The sequence below is a fragment of the Neomonachus schauinslandi genome, chromosome X (genome assembly GCF_002201575.2).
Source record: "Neomonachus schauinslandi chromosome X, ASM220157v2, whole genome shotgun sequence".
NCBI lineage: Eukaryota > Metazoa > Chordata > Mammalia > Carnivora > Phocidae > Neomonachus > Neomonachus schauinslandi.
The window spans coordinates 83,602,095-83,629,038 of NC_058419.1; the positions used below are offsets into that span (position 1 = coordinate 83,602,095).

Genomic DNA, 26,944 nt, shown 5'->3' on the forward strand with positions numbered 1-26,944 from the left:
TAGAAAGTGAGAAACAAAACACTGTGCATACATAAAGGCAAAATAATACATGTATGTATGTTTGTGCATGTGTATAAAATATCTTTTGAATGATATGTTTTTACCTACTCAGAAAAAAATGTAGCATCATTTTCAACTTTATTTCACTAATAGAGAAGAGGGACATGGATGATCATCTATAGTTCTTCCTTAGCACAGGAAGTAGTGGGAGGGATTTGCAGCTATAGTCCTTGCAGACCTGAGCCGTAGAAAGATCTGACTCCTCAGTGTTAGGGTGACCAACATATCTTGGTTTTCCCATGACTCTCCTGGGTTTAACACTGACAGTCCTGGGGAAACTGGGACAATTGGTTACCTTCGCATTCTTCTGCTGCAGCCCTTAGCAGCCAGGGTTGCTAGTGCCAAGGGGAAAGCTCCCAGTAGTGGGATGAAAGAAATTGTGGCACAAGGCCCTGCCTCCACAATCCAGAAGAGACTCACACTTATAGAATGGCAGGCAAATGTTCTGTGAGATATCCTCATCTAACAAGACAAGGAAATTGAGGCTCAGAGAGGTTAAGTGATTTGCCCAAGGTCACACAGCTAGTAAATGCTGGAGCCAGTCTGTCTGACTCCTGCCATGTCAAAAGGACCCTGGGGAATGTAAAGCTTTCAGTGAAACAGCAGGTCTGGCCTTGTTTAAAGCCTAAAGCACCCAGAGTTGCATTTTAACCAAATCAAACATTGTTGCTCTGAATCAACTTTGGCAGGCCATTTTGGGAAATGGCTTTCTTCCCATCACCTCCACCCCCAAAACAAAGAGAAGAGATGTTCCAGGTTTTTAGGCTGAGCCATAGGCAGGAACCTGGCTTCCCCAGCTGTGCTCATAGTAGGAGTCCAGTTCTCACTTGAAGAGTGATGACCTACTCATCCCCCAACTTGATCCACCTCCCTCCCAAGAGCAGCATGAGAAAGTAAAACAGAAGAGCAGCCAGCTAATAACAGGTAGTGAGTGGTACGTCATGATGCTTGCCTACTCTTTGATGGGTTGGGGGTGGAATTCAATTTGGCTATGTAATAAGAGCTCCTTTTGCTAGGAAAGAGTAAAAAACCTAAAGCCTCACCCATCAAAAACACACTGAGCCACAGAAAAACAGACGTAGCAGATAGTCGCAGCTTTGGGGATTTGGGAGAAGCATAGGAAAAGGTCACAGCACAGCTGTACTTGCCCTTTCTCAATTAAGCAGCAGGCAGGTGTTAATTATATATGGGAAATTGGGCTGCTTTATAGACCCTGTTGAGATATTTTATAGAAGATGTTTAATAAATATGGGGCAAGGGAAATGCTTACCCTCACTACTGGCAATTAATTTGTACATGCTGAGTTGTAGAGCATCAGGGACAGAGATCATCTGTGCCAGGATGCAAGAGTTTCTGGGAATAATGGAGATTGGCTTATCAAAGAAGACCCGAAAGGAAACTGAAGCAGAGCTTTCCAAAGCTCTAGCTTCCTCTGCAAGGGCTGCTACAGTTTAGGCAAAGACATTTTGTGTAAACCTGAATTACCTATGCTTTGGTAGGTCCTGCATTCTTGGATCTGAATGAAGCTGATCCATCTCTGCAGTAACTGAACTCAACACCACACTCACTCCTACTACAAAACAGGCAACCTTGAGAGTTTAAGAGTAGACACTGCAGTGTTTCGGTTTTAATGTCAGATAGAACTGGCAGGAAGGAGTAGGAGGCTTGCCTGCAGTATGTTCCGGTTTAAGAAGCATCAGGTGTGTCACATGACATTTCAGTATGTACAAGGATCCTATGACCCTTCCTAACTCCTTCCTATCCACAGCATCAAAACGTTGCCACAGAAGTGTGGCAGCTTGGACCAAAAGGATTACGGGTGTGTTCCATTTTATGAAATAGTTGTATGCCTGTAAAGGTGGCCACCAAGAAAATCTCACATATAGAATCTTATTCCTCATTACCTTTCATAATAATATGAGAGATGCGTTCTTCTGACAAATATTTTTGCCCCAAGACACTGCAAAATCTCAGAAATGCAAAACAAACATTGACAATTTTATTTGAGAAGAAAAATTTCAAGCACCTCGATAATGTCTTAGAAATAAAAATATATGGACAAGCCACTTAAACTGAAGTTCAGGTTATCTTTCATAGGGCAGAATTGAGTTAGATGCCTTCAATACCTACTTCAAAGAGCTGCTGAGAGGATTCAATAACAAAAGTAAAAGCACTTTATCAATTGAAAGTGCTGTGTATATGTGAATTCTCATCACTTTTCTAGTAGTCAATCCTGGACAGTCACTTTAAAAAAAAAAAAAAAAACAGGAGTTCTTTCCCACTATGGATTACCATTTGCCTCTTAGAGGGAAGCTCATTAACAGTTTTAGTACTGAATATTCAGAGCTGTTCATAGAACAGCTTTTAATCTTAGGTATCTATGGTCTTGTCTTTCAGGACAAAGCTTGGAGATTAGTGTGTTCACTCTGTGGTGGGCATACTAATTAATCAGTCACTCCCTGTTTTCTTGTCATGGGCAGAGTAGTGGAAAGAGCATAGAGCCCACCAGCATTTTGTAATTGTGGTTCCTCAAGCAAAGTAACAGAAAACATCCAAGCCTCAGATTTACCTTCTGGAAATTGGAGGTACCACTGCACGGTTGTGGTGGAAGGTACTGAGATGATGTTATCTGCAAGCAGCCAGGAACTGGGAAACACTGTGCAAATCCTCTCATGGGATACAAGGGCTCTTCTTCCAAAGCCTCCCTTTGCAGGGTGTGTGTGTGCGTGTTTGTGTGTCTTCCAATTTTTGTCTCACATCCTTGTTAGGTTTAGTGGCCTTAAGCAGGTAAAGGTTTGCTTGCATGCACATATTTTATTGACTTAAGGCAACCCCTTGATTGAGTGATTTTTAGCTTCTGCTTGTTAAAATTGGGGCTGCTTATTGAGTTTTAAATAAAAAGTGGTTTATTTAAAAACAGGGGGATTGGGTTAGTAGGTAAGTTTCTCCCAAAGGTGGACAGAGTTGAAAAGGAAAAGAACTATAGGAACTTTACCTTTTTCCAACACAGATTTTGATATTTGTAGTTCAGAGTTGATGATATAGAGTCTGTGTTTAGAACTTAAGAAACTCTTATATGGCTTTCTAACCTTCATACCTACTATACATAAATCACATCAACATTTATCTGCTCCCACCGTGGTAATATATATCTCATACGCAGGATCCTTACACACAGACTCTAAATTCACACACTGCAATCTCCTCTGACACTAGAAATACCCACCACTTAATTCACTTTGTCCTCTAGAGAAAGTGACAATAGTCATAGTTCAGAAATTGCAGACTGGTTGCTGTAGGTGGACTTTGGCCTGCATACATGTTTTGTTTGGCACTCAAAATTTTTTAAAAAAATTAGTTAGTTGCTACATTTCAATATTACAAAACTTAACATAGATTTTAGCTCGTATTGCCAGCTTGTCTTGAAAAATGGAATGAGCTGGTAACACTGGTCAGCATTCAATCATAATAATCACCTAGAATTTAGTAGCAACTGATCTTGGTCTCTCCAGTTCCCCTACTAGGTCATGATGAGCCTTTTGTTACCAACCAGCCTTCTATGGATAATGACTAGATAACCCTGTACTTAAAGCTGTGCATTCAAAGTGACTAGTTTAATATTATGGGACAGAGAGGAGATAATTGTGATTTGACTGGTGTACCCAATGACAGGATCTGTGAGAAGATAGCCACTGTCTTGGTGGAACCCCTCATTTGAATCAGAAGGTAAACATTTAGAGCAATAAGCATGAAGCCTCCAAGGCTCTTTCAAATAATTCTCTGAGCTCACATAACTTTGTGTCTCTCTACATGAATTATCAGTCCCTCCTCCTCTACTCCCACTATCCTCATCTTGAGGCAGGGAATGTGCCTGCAATTTCTTCAGCTACCCCAAAGGGCCCTGCCAAAGGTGGAGTCCATAGTAGAAGCTCAGAAAATATGAATGAAGCACTCTATTCAATGATACATGCACCACAAAGTCTTTTTTTCCTTTATCTTGACTATGACAAATGCTAGGTTCATGGAATGAGAAATGAAGGCTTTGATGATTTGCTGTGTCCTCAGATTAATAGATTAATTAATTAATTGGTTCACTGTGTCCTTGGGTGGATAATAGGATGTCATTAATTAGCAAGGTGCAGGTAAGAGAAGAAAAGAGAACATTTCTTTAGTACCAGGAAGGGGAATTAAAGAGTGATCATTACTAAGAGTTGATAGAAGGAAGCAGCTGGGGAGAAGAGGCTGAATTCTACTTATTTCAATATTTCAAATCACCAGGCTCTGAGAATTTTCTGAAGGGCAGAAAGCCCAGAGTTATGGGAATCTTCTGGAGGAAAAAAATCCCCCTCCTCATTTCTCATTACTACCTCATCCCATCATGCCACGCCTGAAAGGAACAGAAAGAGAAGAGAGCTAGGTATGGCAGCAGCAGTAAGAAGAATGTTGAAGTTAAGGGAGGCTTTAAAGAAGTGAAGGGAAACTTTAAACTGAAAATGGAGGGAAGGGGAAAATATTCACCCAAAAACTGTAAAATAAGCTATTACAGGGGACACTGTATATGACAAAAATAAGAACAGTATGAGAAGCATTTAATAATCAACGGAGTAGAATAACTTGAGAAAGGAGCAGAAATAATGGCCATGGTTTCAATGGTTGGAGCAGTTAAAATTTTGAACTTTAGTCTTTAGCAGAAAGGGATACTATGACTGCTTGGGTATCATGAAGACTTAGTGTGGAAGAATATATGGCATAGAGGTGAGGAAGTTAGGATAGAGAAAATTAAATACCATCATTGAGAGTATATACTGTAGGCCACCAGACCAGAGAAAGGAAAGACTGATGTAATTGCAATGCTTAGAAGAGTTTTCTCATTGATGACTCAGTTTCAAAAATTTAAATATAATTTCTCACTCTCCCTGCCAGCTTTTCCCTTCCCACAAGATCTTACTGTTCACTTTGTCTTGACTCTTTCACACCGTTCTTTTGTAAGCATCTCAAGGGTATTACAATAACCTTGAAACTCCCATAAATTATCAAGAGGACTCAGATAAACTTTCCTCATGAACCAACTTTACAACTGACATACAGAGGTTCTATAAGTACTATCTTATTGATTAGAGAATTGAACAGAGAGTGTAATAGATGTGTGTATATTTGGGAGAACAGGAGTAGCAAAGGATTGCTTAGATCAGGGTCCCAAGCTCAAATGCCTGCTGGAGTCAGGCACCCCAATCTGAAGGGAGCATCTGCTACTCTGTTCCAGCAGATTGTTGCCATGTGAAAATATAGGTTCACACTGTTACCAGATTTTCTGTTGGTTGTTTTTTTTTTTTTTTTAAGAAACAGGAAACTTGAATTTTTCTATGAAATCTTCTTTTAAATATTATCAAAGAATTAAAAACTGAAAAACACTAGGTAGGCCAAACAAAACACTTCCACAACCACTCAGTGGTGAATTCTAATTTAGATTATGGATGTAATTCATGGTAGAGCCTTGATTTGGTGACTAAAACTAAGCCTGGCTCTTTGTCCATTCAGTATGGGTTTAGTTCCAGCTTTGTGGATGTGAATATTTCTCCCAAATGGCAATCTTGTATGTTGGTTTGTATCCTATAAATGTAACTGAGAACTTCCTCAAGGTAAAAATAGTAAATAGATTCTATGCTTGGTTAGAGTCAGTCAGTTCAGTAAGTAAGTGAAAAAGTGACCAGACTATGAGATACATAAAGAAAATAATCAGAAGGTAGTTCCTTTTTGGTACTTGTTTTTCTTTCTCACCAGATAATAAATCCCTTGAAGGTCATAGTAAAGACTTTGGATTTGGTTCTGAAAATGTTAGGAAGCTATTGGAGTCTCGTGAGCAAGGAATGGATGTGATCCAACTTAATATTTTAAAAGGAACATTCTAAAACTGATAGGAATGGTCTAGAGCTACAACCTGGAGCTTTCCTGAATATCTGCCGTTGCTGAACTCAGCGTTTTCCCCTATTACTTATCCTCTCCTAGAAATGTTGTTCTTATATTTTTGTGTTCATGTCCCTCTTCCCCATCCCCTACCACCAGTGGAGATGTTCTCCGTGGTTCTTGGGCCAAATATCCTAAGGAATTTAGAGCCTATATCAACATGAATGTGTTTTCCAAGGGTAACCAATTCCTTTTCTGACTGAACTAACTTCCTTGTATTTTTGTCTGCCTCTCAGGCCATTTCTCAGATATGTGACAGAGATAGAGCCTTCCAGATACCTGATATTCTTAACTGAGAGAAGAAGTGATATGATCTTGCAAATTCATCTAATTATTCAACATTATGCTTTTATTTTTCAGAAAATACTGAAGGAAGGACCTCTGCTGAAGAACTGTAATTCCTTCAAGAGATGGAAGCTTAGATATTTTCTGGTTCGAGGACAAAGGCTCTGTTTTGCACACCATCCTGCAGTAAGAAAATATATAAGATATATAGAATATTTATTCTATAGAATATCTATATAATCTTGTCATTGGGTGAGTGGGTGGGGATGCCAGGAAATGTTTGTGAAGGGAAATAGGCCAATAGGTAAAGACATGTTGGCAAACATCAAGGTAGAAGTTGAGATCTTCTGTTTTTCCTTTAACTTGTCCTTTGGGGCCAAATGAGGGACACTTTTCTCTCCCTTCCCTTTCCTCTTTCCCTTACCTTTTATAGATTCCTCAATGAGCTTCTACATCAGAACCAACTACACAATTTGTGGTGCCCAGTACAAAATGAAAATGCAGGTCCCCTTATTTAAAAAGCAAGGAAAAAATGTCATTAAAGATATTAAAATATAATGCAATGATTAGTCATGGCATCTTTTATTTGTTGTTTAATGTCATTCTAAGAAAAAATAAAATTTTAAATTATTAGTATTTTTGCCATTCATCTGTATATTATACAATGCCAGTTTTAAAAGCAAATATAAAAGCATTTAGCTCATATGAAAAACCACCAAAATTATATAATTTGTATTTAGTAGCTCATACACACATATATATTTTGTTCTCACCAGTATACAACACCAGCTCAACTGTTTTTATTTCACATCTTGATACTGATATATTCTACTGACACCCTGACTGAAAGGAAAAGGAAATATGGGCTGCCCTATCTTTCCCTTTCCTTCAGTGTTACCATTTTCAGCATAAATTATTGGCTAATATAGGGAAGTAACATAAGTAAGAAAGAACACAATAGGGTGCCTTGGTTGTTCATATTTCTTAGAACACCATTGCCTTTTTCTCTGTTTGAGGCAAGTTCTAGTTTCTACAGAAAGTGTGGATTCTCAGGGCTATAAGCTCCCTTACTTACTCAGTCATAGATGTAACATGCTTACCTTGTACTTGCTTTGAGTCTCGTTGAACTCCCACACATCATGGGTCCCCTGGAATTCTATGCTCATGGGCATCATGAATCTAAATGGAGTGACAAGACATGGGGTGGACATGCAGATTGTGCATATCTCCTCTGCTTATGTTCATGAGTGATTGTCCCATTGGACTTCATTTTCAAAACATGTTCAAAGATGAAATTATTAAAAGTTTCAAGATTGTAACAGCAGAGCATTAAACCAAGTGCAGGGCCCGTCTGAACATGGGGCCTTGTATGAATGCACAGGCTACATACCAGTGAAGCCAGCCCTATCTGTATTCATAGTACTGCTTTTCTTGCTGCTGGCTGGATGTTAGCTATTATAGCCAACGTATAAGGAGACACAGGCCTCAAACTGGATAGGACTAGCAACAAAGTCAAAGGCTGCCAGATGATAAAATAGGAGCTAATAACTCCTATCTGCTCCAGTAGGCCCTTAGCTAGACCATATCCCATTATCTTCTCTAGCATAAACCCTTAGTTTTGAATATTTCTGAACCACCTAAGCCTTCCTGTAAATCCACATAAGAGTTTTAGGAAGAGTTGTATTTTGTTTTAGTTTGGTTTGGTTTTTGTATGTCACATGATATATCAACAAAAATCATGATGCTAAATAAACCCCAGCACTCAAGTCAAACAAATGATTGGCTCATGACTGCCAAGAATGTCTATTAGTGTGTGTGTGCGTGTGTGTGTGTGTATGTGCGTGTGTGTTTACCTTTTAGTATCTCTTGACATTATTAACCAGATGTTTTTTTTTCCTTCTCCCTCTTATCTCTTTCCAGTTTGCACGCTTTGAAACAATTGATCTGTCTCAGGTTGCCTTAGCAGAAAGCAGCTGTAGAAATCTTTGCCATAGTTTTTGTGTAAGTAATATTGGAAATGACTGAATGGGTAGGGGTGTGAGCTAGCTGAGTAGAGGGGTTGCCATACCCATGTGTTGCCTCCGGAGTTCAGGTTTCCCAAGCCTCCTTTGATCCCAAAGTGTGTATGGAAATCCACGTAAAGTAGTAATGCAAAATGAGTGCTGAAGATTATTCATGTAAACATTCTCTACCAGCCCATTGATAGAGAGGAAAAAGTGATGTTCCTTATTCTCTATTACCTGCCTGATATAAAGCTGAACTGATTTCTGGGTGGTGGGGAGAATGAGTATTACAAAAAATCAATCCTCCTGGTGAAGTTGATTTAGAAGATTTATCATTGGGAGGTTTTCAAGAGACTGCTAATATGCTGTAGAACATATCAAGATAATCAAGCTACATGACACTCTCTCCTTTGATGAAGTAGATGAGAACGTAAATCCAAAGTGAAAACTACCTTATGCTGAGATTACTGATGAGAGCACCTCAAAGAAAGCAGAAGATTTTCAAGGGATTCAAGGGTTTGGCACTGCTGAAATGTCACACGTCTTTGCTTATTTAAGTGAATCCAGACCACAAAGCTCACTGAAAAATAGCAAGTCCTTGGGCTCAGGAATTCTCCTACCCACCTCCTTCTAGAACTGTCTTCACCCAGCCTCAATAGTGGGTTATGGAGACTAGGGTTCCTCTTCAGGAGGGTGATACTTAGCAGACTAAAGAGCTACAGGCCCAATACCCCACTTCTGTGGCTGGTCCACATTCCATTCTCTGTTGAAAGGAAAGCAGTAGGATATAAGAGGGGAGACCCTACTATCATTTTTCTCTCTCATTACATCACACTGACCTAGGGTAAGGTTGAGAGTTCTGTTGACCCAGTCCCAAAAATCTCAGCCTTTGGGTGATGAGCATATAGGCTAATGTTTTTCATCTTTATTCTAGAGGAGAAATACCAAGGACTAGGATGCCCCTTAGCCTAATTAAAACACAGAGGCACCATTGATCAGCCCCACACAAGAATGGGTTTGGACCAAAGGTGTGGCTGTTATCATAATTCCCACTAGATTCCATTCCCATCTATCACAGAATCATGCTGTGCTACATGCAGGAGAAGGAAATTGCTTGCTGGTGTAGTGAGCTCTAGTTCCAAGATTTGGGGGGCTGGTAGTAAAGGCAAGTAGGGCCACTGAAGCAATCACTGATGCTGTAGCCATCTGTGTCCCTCCTGCCTTCTGGGAAAAGACCAAGTCTGACCATGGCCTACCTCTGCTAGACCCTCAACATGGCTTTCTCATTATTCTTGCCAGGGTTCATATACCAACCAGGATTAAGAGACATAATGGTAAAGTTCTCTTCAGGTAGTCCTTGACTATAAGCAAGAAAGAAACTGGATTTTTAGACTCTTCACTATTTTAACTCTCCCCTCAAACAGAAAGAGGCAGACCCTGCTGAAGCATATACCCTTTTAGCATTTTTAAGTAGACAAAGCAGCAGTAAGTGAGTAGGATTTTCAGGCAACCTCACTGGAGTAATAGATGGTGCATGGCTTAGTGTTTAAGAACATGTAATCTGGAGTCAAAGAATCTAGATTTTAATTCTAGCTCAGCTTTCTACTTGCTAGGTGGCCCTGGGGCAGGTCATTAAACTCCCTTTGCCTTGGCTTTCCTTACTATGAAATGAGAAAAATAATAATGCCCATCTCATGGGGTCATGATGAAGATTGAAATAAATTATATACATAAAGTGTAATAGAGCAGTGCCTGGCACATGGTAAATGCCACTAAAGTGTTATTTATTACTATTATCATTATTATTTTGGGTAGGTATTTGAGAATTTCTGTCTTACATTTAAGTGGCTCTGGGAATTTCTGCCTTACATTTAAGAAGTAGCTTGGTAGACCTGTCTAGTCCTTGGAGAGTTCACAGGCTATATTTGGAGGCAAAGTTGTGGAATGTGAACCAGCTAATAATGTGACTTTTTGTTTAGGTGATCACACCACAACGAAAAGTTACCCTGGCTGCACCCAACCGGAAAGACATGGAAGAATGGATTAACGTCATAAAAACTGTCCAACAGGGAGAAATTCGTAAGGTAAGGGAAATAGTAGAGAATTCACACAACTTTCAGAAGTAAACATTTAATTGATTGCAATAGTTAAGCCACCTTTCAAACAGAGAAATAATAAGATGGAAGTAGAGACCATGTGGTCAGGAATTACAGATGGATATCATTAGGAAACCTGTTTAGAACTATTTATAAAAAAAAGTAATTCACTCAAACTTGACCTTGGTAAGTATGTGGTTTAGATAATTCTGTGCAATCCACTTGATATGTAGATGTCACTGTATGCCCAATGGATGAGACACTCAAGATGTATGTGAGCAGCTAACTTAGATGTTCTTATGTTAGTAAATCTGCAATCAGCAGTTTTGACCTGGGTCTGCTGAGTGACTATAGTAACAGCTAACGAAACTGAGGCTCACAAAGAAGAAAGAAACAAAGATGAAACAACTACTCAGTAGCAATGAAATAACCACTCAGGAGCAAAGGCAGGATTTGGACCCAGGCTGTGTGACTCTAAATGACACTATGTCATTTTGCCTTTCTGTTCACTGTCCACCACAAAAGAAATGTAGGAGGAAGAGCAAGGAGCAGTCCTCTCCAAAGCTTAGCAGAGTTCTTCTTCTTAGTAATAACAAACCCCAAGCCACTGGTCCCTGCAACAAATGTACACCATTCAAACTCTGGGCTATGCCCTCAATCCACTCTTCTGAAGACCTACCATAGTTAGAAGTTATGTAAGCTTCAAGAGGGGAAAGATTTTTGTCATTTGATTTCTTATATCAGTGACTGGCACATAGTAGAGGTGCAATAAATATTTGTTGAATGAATAAATGAATCTGAGGGTAATCATGGAGCCAGGGTTTAGAAAGAAAATGATACATGGTTCATCCTAAAGCAAAGTTCTGCTGTGCAGGTCTTGGAGATAAAGGGGAAGATTAATCCACCCTTAAAACGAAGCTGATATTTTAAGTAACTAGCAAAGGGTAGAGGATTATTACAGGCATTTGGGATAGAAGAGTGGTAATGATGGGTTTTATAAGCAAAAACAATGCCATGGAAAAAACCATGTGTTCTCACTTCTCTAGGACTTCTCAGGCTTTTGACCACTTATTTTCATAGCTATATACTCTGCTACTCATGGGCTATGAGTACATGACAAGCTGACCGAACTGAGGCTTAAGTATCTTTCCACATATCAGTAAGGCCTCTCCCAGGCCTACATTGTCTATGCATAAATGAGAGATTCTTGCTTAGAATCTGATGATGGTCTTTCATGAAATGCTCTCATCATTTTACTCCTTTGTTGTTTTCTTCTTCCTTTCCTAATAGAGAAACTCATCCCATTCCTCCCCTCCACTCCCATTAAGCCCACTATGGCACAGCATTAGTGCTAGCTACAAGAAGTTGTGATTTCCATGCTCCTCTTCCATTATCATCCCTAAGGCCAATTCTATTTCTTCCCTTGGTTTATCTCTATCCAAGCTGGAGCACTTCTCATGAAAGACACACTTTCAATTTGGCATAAAATTTTACATAGGATATTTTTAATTTCAATTATTAGTTTAGAAATGAAAAAGCTTCGAGAGAAAGCCATCAGAGCGTTGATGTGCCATTCCTGATTCAACTGAATTAAAGATCTAGGAATTGACTACCTAGCATAAACTAGAAAGGAAAAAAATGATCTGCCTGTTTATTCTCTTGGAAGAATCATGTTTCAGGTTGCAATCACAACCTCTGTGAAGCTGTCCAGGGACCTAAATCTATTAAGGAACACTTTTAGCTGATAGTGAAATGTCTCAGCACGGGCATCTTAGCAATTCATCTTGCATGAGTCTTAAAGAATCAAATATGCTTTCTCTCATATGTACCTAATCTCTAATGGTCTCTTCTATTCTCTGTCACCACCAATGCCTGATATAGGGTGAAGGAAGATTAATTATGGACTTAGTGGTTTATTAAAGTCACTATAAAGTAAGTGGATAACCTACTAGAAAATAGGCAATACACATTAAGGAATAAGCCCTTATTAGGCCCCCAGTTCTCTTCCATAGAGAGTTGAAAAGAAGGTGTGGCTTTGGTTCCTGGCCCCAATGAGCTTTTTAGGTAATTGGGAAGACAAGGTATACACAAAGAAACAGTTAAATGACAGTATTTGAGATAAATAATAGTTTTCAGGCATGTTACAAGACAGTGCATGATTGATTGCCAGATGAATGAAACAGACAGTAAAGTGGTATAAGAGTTCAGGAGAGAAAAGTATGGGGTGGAGTTCTCTGGGAAGAGTTAATAGAGGATAGATTTGAGACTGACCTTGAAAGATGAATAGGATTTTATTGGTGACAGGGAATTAAGGGTAGGGGGGAGTCCTAAACAGGGGAATTAATGTAAGCAAAAGCTGAGTAACAGAAAAAGAGAAACTTTTGTAATAGAGTAAAAGAGGAACCAGATGACCAGAAGAGTTTGGGAAAGTTAGTTTAAGAAATGTCTGGAGAGGTTGCCTGAGGCTGATGGTAGAGGACTATCAATGCCAGGATAAAGAGTGGTGAAGAATTGCAATATATCAAAGTTCAGTTTAAAGATGGATTGGAAAAGAAAGAGAGTTTATCAAAGGGATACTTTAGAAATACAAGCTGGATTAGATGAGGGAGAAACTGGAGGCCAGAAGATCATAGAGGAAGCTAGAGATTAATTCAGACAAGACAAAGTTAAGCTCCAGATTGAAGATATAAAGGGCGGACAAATAGTAGATACTGAGATAGAGGTGGGGATAATCTAAATATTTGAAAGAAACAAAGGAGAGAGAGGAGTTATAAACAGATAAAAGGTTTGAGCCTGGGAGACTTAAAGAAAGAATAGGCAGAAGAAAATTGGAAATAAAGAGCTGCTTAGAAGACTAGATTAAAAGGTTAGCTCTTTCTAATGAATTGTCATGGATCCATCGACTATAGGAATAGGAATAGACCTTAAAAGTCATCTAGACTCCAGGTTCTAGATTCTAAAGCATCTTTAGATCCAGTCATGCAGCCTTTATTTAAATGCTTCCAAAGATGGGGAACTAAGTTTTTTACAAAAGAGTCCATTCTTGACAATGACTTCCCTTGTGGAGGAAAAGGAGAATAGGAGGACCAAGCAGCCCTCACCACCAAGGAGCCCAACAGCCCTTACCACCACTATGGAAACCCATAGCCTTGGCCAATGAGGTCCCCTGCAGTCTTTGCCAACACAGGCCTCAGCTGATGGAGCTCCACAGAGACTTTGCTGCTGTCCCATCCCTGAAGCAGGAATTGCTCCTGCACACCCTAGAGCCAGAGCTGCCTTATCCAACCCAAATTAGTACCCTCACACCCACCTATGGATAAAAGTCTTTATCCCAAAATGAGTCTGTAGAGTCCGGAAGAGGTGACTGCTCCATCACATGTGAAGACATCAACACAAGAGTACCAAAAACATTAAAAAATCAAGAAAACAGAACACCATCAAAGAATTAACAATAATTTTCCAGTAATTGATACCAAAGAAATAGAGATCTACGAACCTCCTGAAAGAGAATTCAAAATAATTATTTTAAGGAAGTTCAGTGAGCTACAAGAGAGCACAGATGCACCATTCAGTAAAACCAGGAAAACAGTACATGAACAAAATCAGAAGCTCAACAAAAAGAAATCATTTAAAAAGAGCCAAACAAATTCTGGTGCTGAAGAATACAATAAATGGAATGAAAAATGCAGCAGGGAGCCTTAACAGAAGACTTGATCAAGCAGGAGAAAGAATCTACAAATAGGTTATTTTAAATCAGTCAGAGAAGAAAAAAGAATGAAAAAGCATAGAGAAAAGCAAACAAATATATGCATTATAGGAGTCCAAGAAGAAGGGAAAGGGGCAGAAAGCTATTTAAAGAAATAATGGTTGAAAACTCCCCAAATCTTGGGAGGAAGATGGAAATCCAGATTCATGAAGTTCAAAAATCTTCAAACAAGATCAACCCAAAGAAGACTACACCAAGACATAATCAAATTGTTAAAAGTCAAGAACAAAGAAAATTTTGAAAGCAGCAAAAGTAACCCATCACATATAAGGGAACCCTAATAGGACTATAAACAGTTTTCTCAACAGATACCTTGCCCATCAAGAAAGAGTGAGATGATGTAATCAAAGTACTGAAAGAAAAAAAACACATACAGGAATACTGTGCCTGGTAAAAATCATCCTTTAAAATGAAGGAGAGGGGGGCGCCTGGGTGGATCAGTCATCAAGCATCTGCCTTCGGCTCTGGTCATGATCCCAGGGTCCTGGAATCAAGCACCACATCGGGCTCCCTGCTCACCGGGAAGCCTGCTTCTCCCTCTCCCACTGCCCCCGCTTGTGTTCACTCTCTCGCTGTGTCTCTCTCTCTCTGTCAAAAAATAAAATCTTTTAAAAAAATTAATAAAATAAAATGACGTGAAGGAGAGGGGCGCCTAGGTGGCACAGTCGGTTAAGCGTCTGACTCCTGGTTTTGGCTCAGGTCATGATCTCAGGGTCCTGGGATTGAGCCCTGTGTTAGGCTCCATGCTTCACATGGAGTCTGCTTGGGATCTTCTCTCCCTTTCCCTCTGCCCCTCCCCCCATTCTCTCTCTCTCTCTCTCAAATAAATAAATAAATCTTTTTAAAAATAAAATAAAACGAGGGGTGCCTGGGTGGCTCAGATGGTTAAGCGTCTGCCCTTGGCTCGAGTCACGATCCCAGGGTCCTGGGATCGAGCCCCACATTGGGCTCCTTGCTGAGCGGGGAGCCTGCTTCTCCCTCTCCCTCTGCCTGCTGCTTCCCCTGCCTGTACATTCTCTCTCTCTGTCAAAAAGAAATAAAATCTTTTAAAAAAATAATAAAACAAAGGAGAGATAAAGTCTTTCCCAAACAAACAAAAACTGAAGGAGTTTGTCACCACTAGACCTGCCTTACAAGAAATGTTTAGAAGAGTTCTTCAAAATTAAATAAAAACACACTAAATGTTATGAAAGCATAAATCTCACAAGTAAATGTAAATATATAGATGTATAAGGATTAATAGAACACTGACAATTTATGTATTAATTTATGTAGTGGATAAACTACTTATAACCCTAAAATAAAAGTTAGTAGGTAAAACTTTGTTAATGGATACACAATATAAAAATAAGCAAACTCTGCCTACAAGAACACAAAGTGTATGTGTTGGGGGGAGTAACAGTGTAATGTTTTTGTATGTTAATGAAGTTAAATTGTTAACAACTCAAAATAGAAGGTTACAACTTGAGATATTTTATACAAGCCTTGAGCTACCTCCCAAAATAAACAACTATAATAGATACACAAAAGATAAAGAGAAGAAAGCCAAAACAAATTACTACAAAAAAATAATCCTTAATAATAAAGGAAGACAACAAGAGAAGAAGACAGGGTCAAAACAACCAAAAGACATACAGAAAACAAATACCAAAATGGTAATAGTGAATTTTCACTTATCAATAATTACTTTAAATATAAATAGATTAACTTCATAAATCAAAAGACATGGAGTATAATACTCTAGCTCCATCCATGTTGTTGCAAATGGCAAGATTTCATTCTTTTTTATGGCTGAGTAATACTCCATTGTGTGTGTGTGTGTGTGTATGTGTATATATGTTATATATATATATACCATTTCTTCTTTATCCATTCATCAGTCAATGGACACTGGCTGTTTCCATATCTTGGCTATTGTAGGTAATGCTGCTATAAACATTGGGGTGCCCCTTTGAATTAGTATTTTTGTATTCTTTGGGTAAATACCTAGTAGTGCAATTGCTGGAATAGGGTAGTTTTGTTTTTAACTTTTTTAGGAATCTCTATACTGTTTTCCAGAGTGACTACACAAGTTTGCATTTCCACCAACAGTGCAAGAGGATTCCCCATAAGTCAGTCAGAGAGACAAACAGCTTATGATTTCACTCATATGTGGAATTTAAGAAACAAAATAAGTGAGCACTGGGGGAAAAAAAGAGAGAGAGAGGCAAATCAGAAACAGACTCTTAACTATAGAGAACAAACTGATGGTTACCAGTGGGGAAGTGGGTGAGGGGATGGGTTAAATAGGTGGTAGGCACTTGTGATGAGCCCCGAGTATTGTATGGAAGTGTTGAATCACTATATTGTACACATGAAATTAATATTACACTGTATGTTAACTAACTGGAATTTAAATAAAAACTTTTTAAAAAGACATGAATTGGCTGAATGCATAAGGAATAAGATCCAGAAATATGCTGTCTACAAGAGACTCACTTTAGATGGGCATTAAGGAGGGCACATGATGTGATGAGCACTGGGTGTTATACACAACTAATGAATCATTGAATGCTACATCAAAAACTAATGATGTACTATATGTTGGCTAATTGAATTTAAATTAAAAAAAAATAAAGAAATCATGGGCCAAAAGTGAAGGGATGAAAACAGATATTTCATGCAATTGGGCATTATATAATGGTAAAGGGGTCAGTTCAACAGGAAAATATAACAATTATAAAAATATATGTACCCAACACCAGAGTACCTAAAAATATAAAGCAAATAATGACAGATCTGAAAGCAGAAATTGACATCAATACAATAATTGTAGGGAACTACAATCTACAATAATGTATAGAACATGCAGACAGAAAATCAATAAACAGTTGACTTGAATAACACTATTGACCAAATGGACCTAACTGACATATACAGAAATTTCCACCCAACAGCAGCAGAAGACACATTTTTTCAAGAGTGCATGGGACATCCTCTAGCATAGATAATATATTATGCCACAAAACAAGTCTTAACAAATTTAAGAAAATAGAAATCATTCCAAGTATCTCTTCTGACCATAATGGAATTAAATAGAAATAAATAACACCAAGAAAATGGGGAAATTCATGAATACATGGAAACTAAACAGTACACTTTAAAAAAAAAAGTTTTTATTTATTCAAGTACTTTCTACACCCAACATGGGGCTCAAACTCACAACCTCAAGTCAAACGTCACATGCTCTTCTGACTGAGGCAGCCAGGTGCCCCTAAACAGTATCCTTTTGAACAAACATTGGGTCAAAGAGGAAATCCAAAAGGAATTTTAAAGTACCTTAAGAAAAACAAAAATGAAAATATACCAAAACTTAGGCATGTAGCAAAAGCAGTTATAAGAGAGAAGTTTATAGCAATAAGTGCCTCCACTAGAAAAGAAAGGCCTCAAATAAGCAACCTAACTTTACACCTCAAGGAGCTAGAAAAAACAACAAACTAAGCCCAAATTTAGCAGAAGCAAAGAAATAATAAAGATTAGACAATGAAATCAAACAGATAAAAAATTATAAAAAGCCAACAAAACAAAGAAGTGCTCTTTTTGAAAAGAACAAAATTGACAAATCCTTAGCTAGACTAAGAAAAAAAGAGAGAAGATTCAAATAAATAAAGTCAGAAATGAAAGAATAGACATTACAACAGATGCCTCAGAAATAAAAAGGATCAAAGAAACTATTATAAACAAACGAGATAACCTAAAAGAAATGGGTAAATTCCTAGAAACTTACAAACTACTAAAACTGAATCAGGAAGAAATAGAAAACCTGAATAGACCAATAACAAATAAGGAGATTGAATCAGTAATCACCAATCTCCCAATGAAGAAAACCCAGGAACAAAAAAAGAAAAGCCCAGGACTTGATGGCTTCATGGGTGAATTCTACCATTCAAAGAAAAATTAATACCAATCCTTTCTAAATTCTTCCAAAGTTTAGATACTAAACCAGATACTGACACCAAAACCAGGTAAAGACACTACAAGAAAAGAAAACCATAGGCCAGTATCCCTGATGAACATGAGTGCAAAAATCCCTAGGAAAATACTAGCAAACTGAATTCAGTAGTACATTAAAAAGATCATACATTATAACCAAGAGGGATTTATCCCAGAAATACAAGAGTGGTTCAACATAGATAAATTGATCATTCTGATACAATACATTAATAAGGTGAAAGAAAAAAAAAAACACATGATCATCTCAATAGATGCAGAAAAAGCATTTGACAAAGTTCAACACCTATTCACCAAAACTTTTAACAAAATAGGAATAGAAGAATCTTGCCTTAAGACAATAAAGGCCATAATGAAAAGCCCATAGCTAACAACATAATGACAAAAACTGAAAGTTTGCTTTCTAAGATCTGGTACAAGGCAAAGATGCTACTCTCACCACCTTTTTTCAACATAGTACTGGAAATCCAAGCCAATGTAATTAGTCAAGAAAAAGAAATAAAAAGCATCCAAATTAGAAAGAAAAAAGTAAAATGGTCTCTCTTTGCAGATGACACAATCATATACATAGGAAAATTGAAAGCTTCAACAAAATTTTTTTATTAAGTTTTTATTTTGATTCCATACAGTGTTATATTTCAGGTGCACAATATAGTGATTCAACATTTTCATACATCACCCAGTGCTCTTTATGACAAGTGCCCTCCTTAATCCCTATCACCTACTTAACGCATTTCCCCACCTCCCCTCTGGTAAATGTCAACTTGTCCTCTATAGTTAAGAGTCTGTTTCTTGGTCTCTCTCTTTCTTTGCTTCTTTGTTTTGCTTCTTAAATTCCACATATGAGTGAAATAATATGGTATTTGTCTTTCTCTGACTGACTTATTTCACTCAGCATTATCCTCTCTAACTCCATCCCTGTTGTTGCAAATGGCAAGATTTCATTCTTTTTTATGGATGAATAATATTCCACTGTGTGTGTGTATTATATACATATATACATATGTGTGTGTGTGTATCTATGTATATCACATTTTCTTTATCCATTTATCCATTGAGGGACATTTAAGTTGTTTTCATATCTTGACTATTGTAAATAATGCTGAAATAAATATGGGAGGCCTGATATCTCTTTGAGATCTTGATTTCGTTTCCTTTGGATATATACCCAGAAGTGGGAATGCTGGAACATAAGATAGTTCTATTTTAAAATTTTTGAAGAATATTCATCCTGTTTTCCATAGTGGCTGCACCAATTTACATTCTCACCAACAGTGCACAAGGGTTCCCTTTTCTCCCTATCCTCATCCTCATTTGCTATCTTTTGTCTTTTTGATAATAGCCATTCTGAGTTGAGATGATATATTACTGTGTTTTTTTTAATTCCAGTATAGTCAACATACAGTGTTACATTAGTTTCATGTGTACAATATAGTGATTCAACAATGCCGTACATCACCTGGTGCTCATCATGACACATGCAATTCCTAATGCCCATCATGGGGATGGATAAAATAGGTAAAATATCATTGTGGTTTTATATATATCCACACACATCTTCTTTATCCATTCAACTATCAATGGGCACTTGAAGCCATGACAAGATTGTTAGAACTAATAAATGAATTCTATAAAGTTGTAAGATGTGAAATCAACATACAACAATCAATCAGGTTCCTATACATAAACAATGAACTATTTGAAAAAGAAATTAAGAAAAAAGCCATTCACAATAGCAACAAAAATAATAAAATACTTGGGAATAAGCTTAACCAAAGAGGTGAAAGACCTGTACACTGAACATTATGAAACATTGATGAAGGAAATTAAAGAAGACATAGATAAATTGAGAGATCTCCCATGTTGATGGATTGTAACAATTAACACTATCGAAATGTTCATACAAAGTGATCTACAGATTCAGTGCAATCCTGATCAAAATTCCAATGGCATTCCTTACAGAAATAGAAAAAAAATAATTCTAAAATTCATATGGAACCACCAAAGATCTGAAATAGCCAAAGCAATCTGGAGCAAGAAGAACAGAGCTAGAAGCATCGCATTTCCTAATATCAAAATATATTACAAAGTTAGGGGTGCCTGGGTGGCTCAGTCAGTTAAGCATCTGCCTTTGGCTCAGGTCATGATCCCAGTGTCCTGGAGTTGAGCCCTGCATCAGGATACCTGCTCAGCAGGGAGTCTGCTTCTCCCTCTCCCTCTACCCCTCCCCCCACTTGCGTGTGTGCTCTCTCTCTCTCAAATAAGTAAATAAAAGCTTTAAAAAACATATTCTGAAGTTGTAATCAAAACAGTATTGTATTGGCATAAAAACAGACATATAGACCAATGGAAACAAATAGCACATAAATAAATCCATGCTTCTACAGTCATCTGATCTTTGACAAGTGTGCCAAGAACACAAAATAGGAAGATAGTCTCTTCAATAAATGGTGCTGGGGACATTGGATATCTGTATGCAGAAAAATGAAATTGGACTCTTATCTCACACCATATACAAAAATCAACTCAAACTGAATTAAAGACTTAAACATATAAAACTACTAGAAGAAAACAAGGAAAAAGTTTCTTAACATTGGTTGGGGCAATGATTTCTTGGATATGACACCAAAATCACAAGCAAAAAAGTAAAAATAAATAAATGGGATTACATCAACTAAAAAGCTTCTGCACAGTAAAGAAAACAATCAACAGTTAAAAGGTAACCTAAGGAATGGGAGAAAATTTTGCAAACCATATATTTGATAATATCCAAAATATATAAATCATGCCTACAACTCAATACCAAAAAAACAAACGCTGATTTTAAAATGGGCAAAAGACCTGTATATACATTTTTCCAAAGACATAAAAATGGCTAACAAGTACATGAAAAGGTGCTCAACATCACTAATCATCACTAAGGTAAATCAAAACCACAATGATATTTTACCTATTTTATCCATCCCCATGATGGGCATTAGGAATTGCATGTGTCATTATGAGCACCAGGTGATGAATGGAATTGTTGAATCACTATATTGTACACATGAAACTAATATAACACTGTATGTTAACTATACTGGAATAAAAAAAAACACAGTAATATATCATCTCAACTCAGAGTGGCTATTATCAAAAAGACAAAAGATAGCAAATGAGGATGAGGATAGGGAGAAAAGGGAACCCTTGTGCACTGTTGGTGAGAATGTAAATTGGTGCAGCCACTATGGAAAACAGGATGAATATTCTTCAAAAGTTTTAAAATAGAACCAGCTTATGTTCCAGCATTCCTACTTCTTGGTATATATCCAAAGGAAATGAAATCAAGATCTCAAAGAGATATCAGGCCTCCCATATTTATTTCAGCATTATTTACAATAGCCAAGATATGGAAACAACCTAAATGTCCTTCAATGGATAAATGGATAAAGAAAATGTGATACACACACCCACATATGTATATATGTATATGAGATATATATATATATATATATATATATATACATACACGCACACATATATACACATACATACATACACACACACAATGAAATATTGTTCAGCCTTTAAAAAGGAGGAAATTCAGGGGTGCCTGGGTGGTACAGTCAGTTAAGCATTGGACTCTTGGTTTCAGCTCAGATTGTGATCTCAGGGTTGTAAGGCCTTAAGACTCTCTCTCCTTCTGCCCCTCCCCACTGCACTCTTTCTCTTGCTCACTCTCTAAAATAAATAAATAAATCTTAAAAAAATAAATAAAAAGGGAGGAAATTCTGCCAGTTGCAACAACATGGATCAACCTGGAGGACATTATGTTAAACTAAGTAAGCCAGACACAGAAAGACAAATATTGCATGATCTCACTTACATGTGGAATCTAAAATAGTCAAACTTGGGGCACCTGGGTGGCTCAGTTGGCTAAGTGTCTGCCTTTGGCTCAGGTCATGATCCTGAGGTCCTGGTATCGAGTCCCACATCAGGCTCCCTGCTCACCGGGGATTCTGCTTCCCCCTCTCCTTCTGCCCCCCTCCTCGGCTCATGCTCTCTCAATCCCTCTCTCTCTTAAATAAATAAATAAAATCTTTAAAAAAAAATAGTCAAACTTATAGAAGCAGAGAGTAAATGTGGTTACCAAGTGTTAGGAGAGGAGGAAATGAGGAGATGTTGGTTAAGGGGTAAAAAGTTTCAGTTACGCTGAATGATGAATGAGTTGAATAAGTTCTGAAGATCTAATGTACAACAATGTGTCTATAAGTAATAATCATTCATTGTATACTAAAATTTGCTAAGAGGGAAGATCTTAAATGTTCTCAGTACACACACACACACACAAGGAAAGAAAGTGGTAACTATCTGAGGTGATGGATATGTTAATCAGTTTGACTTTGGGTGATTATTTCACTATGTGTATGTGTGTACATTTATATATGTATACCAGATCATCAAATTAAATTAAATATATATAATTTTTAATTGTCAAATGCACCTCAATTTTTACAGTTCACTTTAAAAAGAAAATTAGTTTTTTCTAGTGGGTAGACTAGATGAAATCTAACATTCCTTTCAATTTGAGAAGCTTATGATTCTGAGATTTAATTAAGCAGATGAGAAAACTGAAACTCAGAAGAGTTCAGTTGCCTTGCCTAAAGTCACAGTTTATTGTTGCAGAATTGAGATTTCAGATCTCCTAACTCTTAATCTATGCTCTTGGAAGAACATCTTAAATTCTGACTAATTAATTATCTTCATTCTCTCTTCTAGTCCCCACCACTTGTGGTTATGCGGTAGTCTGACACACAACTAGTGGCACTAAGCCAGACAACTAGATTGTGTAGAGCAACAAATAAATTCAAGTTGGCCAAATGATTCTCTAGCTCATGCCTAGTGTCTTCATGGCTAATGATTTGCTCAGGATGAACACATTTTACACTTGTTGTCCCAGCATAATTACTAATATCTTCCCCTTTTACTGTTAAAGTGTCATGATTTGGATGATATGGCTACCTTACCAATGGCCAACCCAGGAGGCCCTAACATTTTGTAGTTACTAAACCTTGATATAACAAAGCAGTTGAGTTTAAGTTACAGCAAAACCAGTGATTCTGTTATATCTAAACATAGCCTTTCATCAAATAAGCCATCCCAAACAAGATTCCTTTAAGGAAATATATCTTTAGAAGATTTTGTGCCTTATGGGATGTTTCATCTGAGACTCATACACTTTGCAGATACTTAATGCTATTAAGTTCTCACATTTGGATAGTGCTGTACAGTTTACAAAATGCCTAGATTAACAAGATCTCCTTTAACTAATAGAAAAATAATTACTGTACCTATCTGGGTTCTGGATTGTGCTGAGAGGGATTCAGGAGATTGAGGAAATAGTCTTAGCTACCCTAAAACAGCAAAGAGCATGATTGGAGTGATGGTCTCTGCATGAATGTATTCACCTAAATATTTTGGAGGGGATAAAAATCAAGCACAAAACCCAACAACCACACACTGAAAGCTTTAAGTTAAACTGTCTTCCTTAGCATTCAGAGATCAGTGGTTTGTATACATGCCAGTTTTTCATCTGTCTTCAAAATGGATTTTTAATCTGTGTCAACTACTAGAAAAGCCTGTAATGATATATTAGTTTCCTAGGACTGCCATAGCAAATTACCATAAACTGAGTGAATTAAAACAACAGAAACTTATTCTCTCACAGTTCTGGAGTCTAGAAATCCAAAACCAAGGTGTCAGCAGAACCATGCTCTCTCTGAAGGCTCTAGGGGAGGATCCTTCTTTGCCTCTTCTTAGCTTCCGGTGATTGTAGGCATTCCTTGGCTTGTTAAACACATTACTCCAATCCCTGGCTCCATCATAACGTGGTTGTCCCCGCTGTGTCTACGTGCTCTGTATCTTCACATGGTGTTCTTCTCTCTGTATGTAGTTGTGTCCAAATTTTCCTCTTCTTATAAGGACACTAGTCATTGGATTAGGGCTATGTGTGGTCTAATTCAGTCTGACCTCTTTTTAAATTGACTATATCTGCAAAGACCCTATTTCCAAATAAGGTCACATTCACAGGTACTGGGGAATAGGACTTGAACATATTTGGTGGGGGGAAACAATCTATCCTCTGCCCACACTCCCAAAAGTCATGGCCTTCCTACATGCAAAATACATCCACCCCATCCTGACATCCCCCAAAGACTTAACCCATTCCAGCATTAATTCTTAGCTCAAAATCTTACCTTCTAAATAATCTAAATCAAGTATGGATAAGACTTTTTGTATGGTCCATCTTGGGGAAAAGCTCCTCTCTATTCATGGAGTTGTAAAACCTAGAAAACAAGTTATCTGCCTGCAAAATACAATGCTGTGACGGGCATAGGATGGACATTCCCATTCTGAAAGAGAAGAAATGGAAGGAATAAAAGGGTTGCTGGTCTAAAGCAAACTGACAGCCCAGTAGAGCAAATTCCATTAGGTTTCCAGGCCTCAGGATAATTCTCTGGTGGCTTGATGTTCTTTCCTCTGGCCCCATTCTCTCAAGTTAACAGGGGTGGGAGCCCCCGACTCTAATCAAGGAAGTGGCCCCACCCTCTGGATCCAGGAATACAGTGGCCTCACCTCCAGGCCACCACTCTCTGGATCTGTGGTGGCAGGGGCAGCACCTCTGGCTTATGAACCACCCTCAGCATCCCCGCTGACCTCGGAGCCCCCTTAGAGGCATTCTTCCATTTTGTTGAAGAATAACACATGTTCACAGCCAAGTAACTCTATCAGCCTGTTTTCTGCCTGTAGAATCCCCAAAGTCTGACAGTCTTTCTTCATTTGGTCCCATGTCTGACCCTTCAGTCCAAGCTGCCGATGTTTCTGCTGAGATAGTTTATTGGATCCATGTGTCACACATCTAATCCCTCCAGCAAAAGTTTGTCCAGCCACACTCTTAGTGCTCTCTCCAGAGCACATATTCTCATGTTTTGCAATATATGTAGGCTAATAATTTTTCCAAATCTTCAAATTCTGGTGACTTTTTGCTTAATAGTTCTGGAATGGACTGAACCTTGCACATTCTAGGAGAGTTCACGTGTCACTCTGTAATGAAATGATCTGTTTAGGAAGTTTTCTCCTCCACTAGACTATGAGCTCCCTGGAGGCAAGAACTTTGGATCATTTATCTCTATGTCTCCAGTGTCTAGCTTCATAGATGACACAAAGTTGGCTCTTAGTAACTACTGGAAGAGGGAAGGAGGTTGGAAGGAAGGAAGGAACATACTTGTAGAGTTATAATTTAGTGGCTTGGGGAGTAAAAAGGTACTGGGAGCTCAGACTGCCAAAACCAAGACTATGTCACTTCCTCAGGATTCTTCACCATCTACTCTGATCTTCTTGGAGCTTTGTCAGGGTCTAAGCATGAAGAAACATTGCAATCACAAAGTGATCCCAGATCAGGTGAGCCTTTAGCTCATCAAAATAGCTTTTCCTTCTGGAAGCTTCCTGGTCAATCCAGCAGCAGCTTAGCACATAGCCAGCATACCAGAAGAGGGAAGAAGGATGGAACAGAGAGTGCCATGTGTAGGCTATGGTTTAGATGGCTAATTCCTGTAAACTGATCAAGGCTGAATACTTAATGTGCTAGAACCCTCAATAGCTCTCTCTCTCTAATGGACCACTATCAGCTGGCATCAGGGAGAATATATATAGTTCTTTTTAAAGTCTTGTTATGCCTTTACACACCCTACCCATTTTATTATATAAATATAACCCATTACTTATTGTCAAGAATAAAAGCTAAATGTGCACACCTAATGTCTACACTCGAGAAAGGCAGAAAGGAAAAAAATAAGACATTCACAAGAATTAGAGAAAAAGTGGAAGAGTCCCATGGAATGCACACCCAGAAAAAACTTGGGTGTTTTTGGTGCCCACCTTTTCTTTTCTCCTTTCAACCCCCAAACGAGTTGCTGTTATACCCTCTGCCTTCCCCACAGCCATAAAGAATCAGGCTGTGATAAACAAATGCAGCATTTACAGGCAGGTTAACAGTAAATGTCAAATTCAATACCGTGGAATAGAACACCAAACAGTGTTTTCATTTCATATTATTTCATGAATGCAGGGACTTTGTCTTGTTCATATAGCCCCAATGCCTTGAAAGGTGCTAAGCACATAGTAGTTATGCAGTAGATATTTGTTTAATGAATTTTGAATGAATTAAATTGATTAACCAGGAACCTGCTATAGGTAGTCAGAGTGTAACATTCAGAAAAAAATGCTTGGGCAAGAAGCCCCTGAGATGAATGCACTACTCTGCTTACCTGGCAGCAGTAAGGCCAGTAAGGGGAATGTATATCTCCAGGAGTTGGTTAAAGCATTCCTTAGCCCAAAGTCAGAGATCCCTGCCTCCTCCCTTTCTTGCCTGACCAGATGACTTGGATTCACTGTTTTTCCAACTAACCACCTCCTTTAGCTGACTACTCAAAGAGAACCAAGGCCAAGGCTAACAGAACTAATTTTGCTTAGACTAAATCAATACAGTGGTTTGGCCAAGCAGTATAGAGATCATTGCTCCTGTCTCCAGCTCCAATTGTAGGATCTACCTCCCTATTCCTTTTCCCTTTCCAAAACCACTGGGAAAAAAACTGGAGGTGGGAGATTTGTTAGATATTGGCTCCAATATTCAGTCTTCCTCTTCACATTTTCTGACACCTGACTGGCCATTTCAGACTTAGAAGCAGATTTTCTGTCCTTCCTTAATATCTCTCTATGATTAACTCTCTATTCTCTCTTCT

General features: G+C 38.1%; 1 protein-coding gene across 1 annotated transcript in view; it reads left to right on the top strand.

Moving 5' to 3' along the window:
* Window positions 1–26,944, top strand: part of DGKK (diacylglycerol kinase kappa) — a 148,562-nt gene that overhangs the window by 37,221 nt on the left and 84,397 nt on the right. Inside the window, exons 2-4 of the mRNA XM_044911813.1 lie at window positions 6,385–6,495; window positions 8,230–8,310; window positions 10,292–10,396. Of these exons, the coding sequence (XP_044767748.1) occupies window positions 6,385–6,495; window positions 8,230–8,310; window positions 10,292–10,396 (297 nt within the window). The remainder of the gene's footprint in view (window positions 1–6,384; window positions 6,496–8,229; window positions 8,311–10,291; window positions 10,397–26,944) is intronic.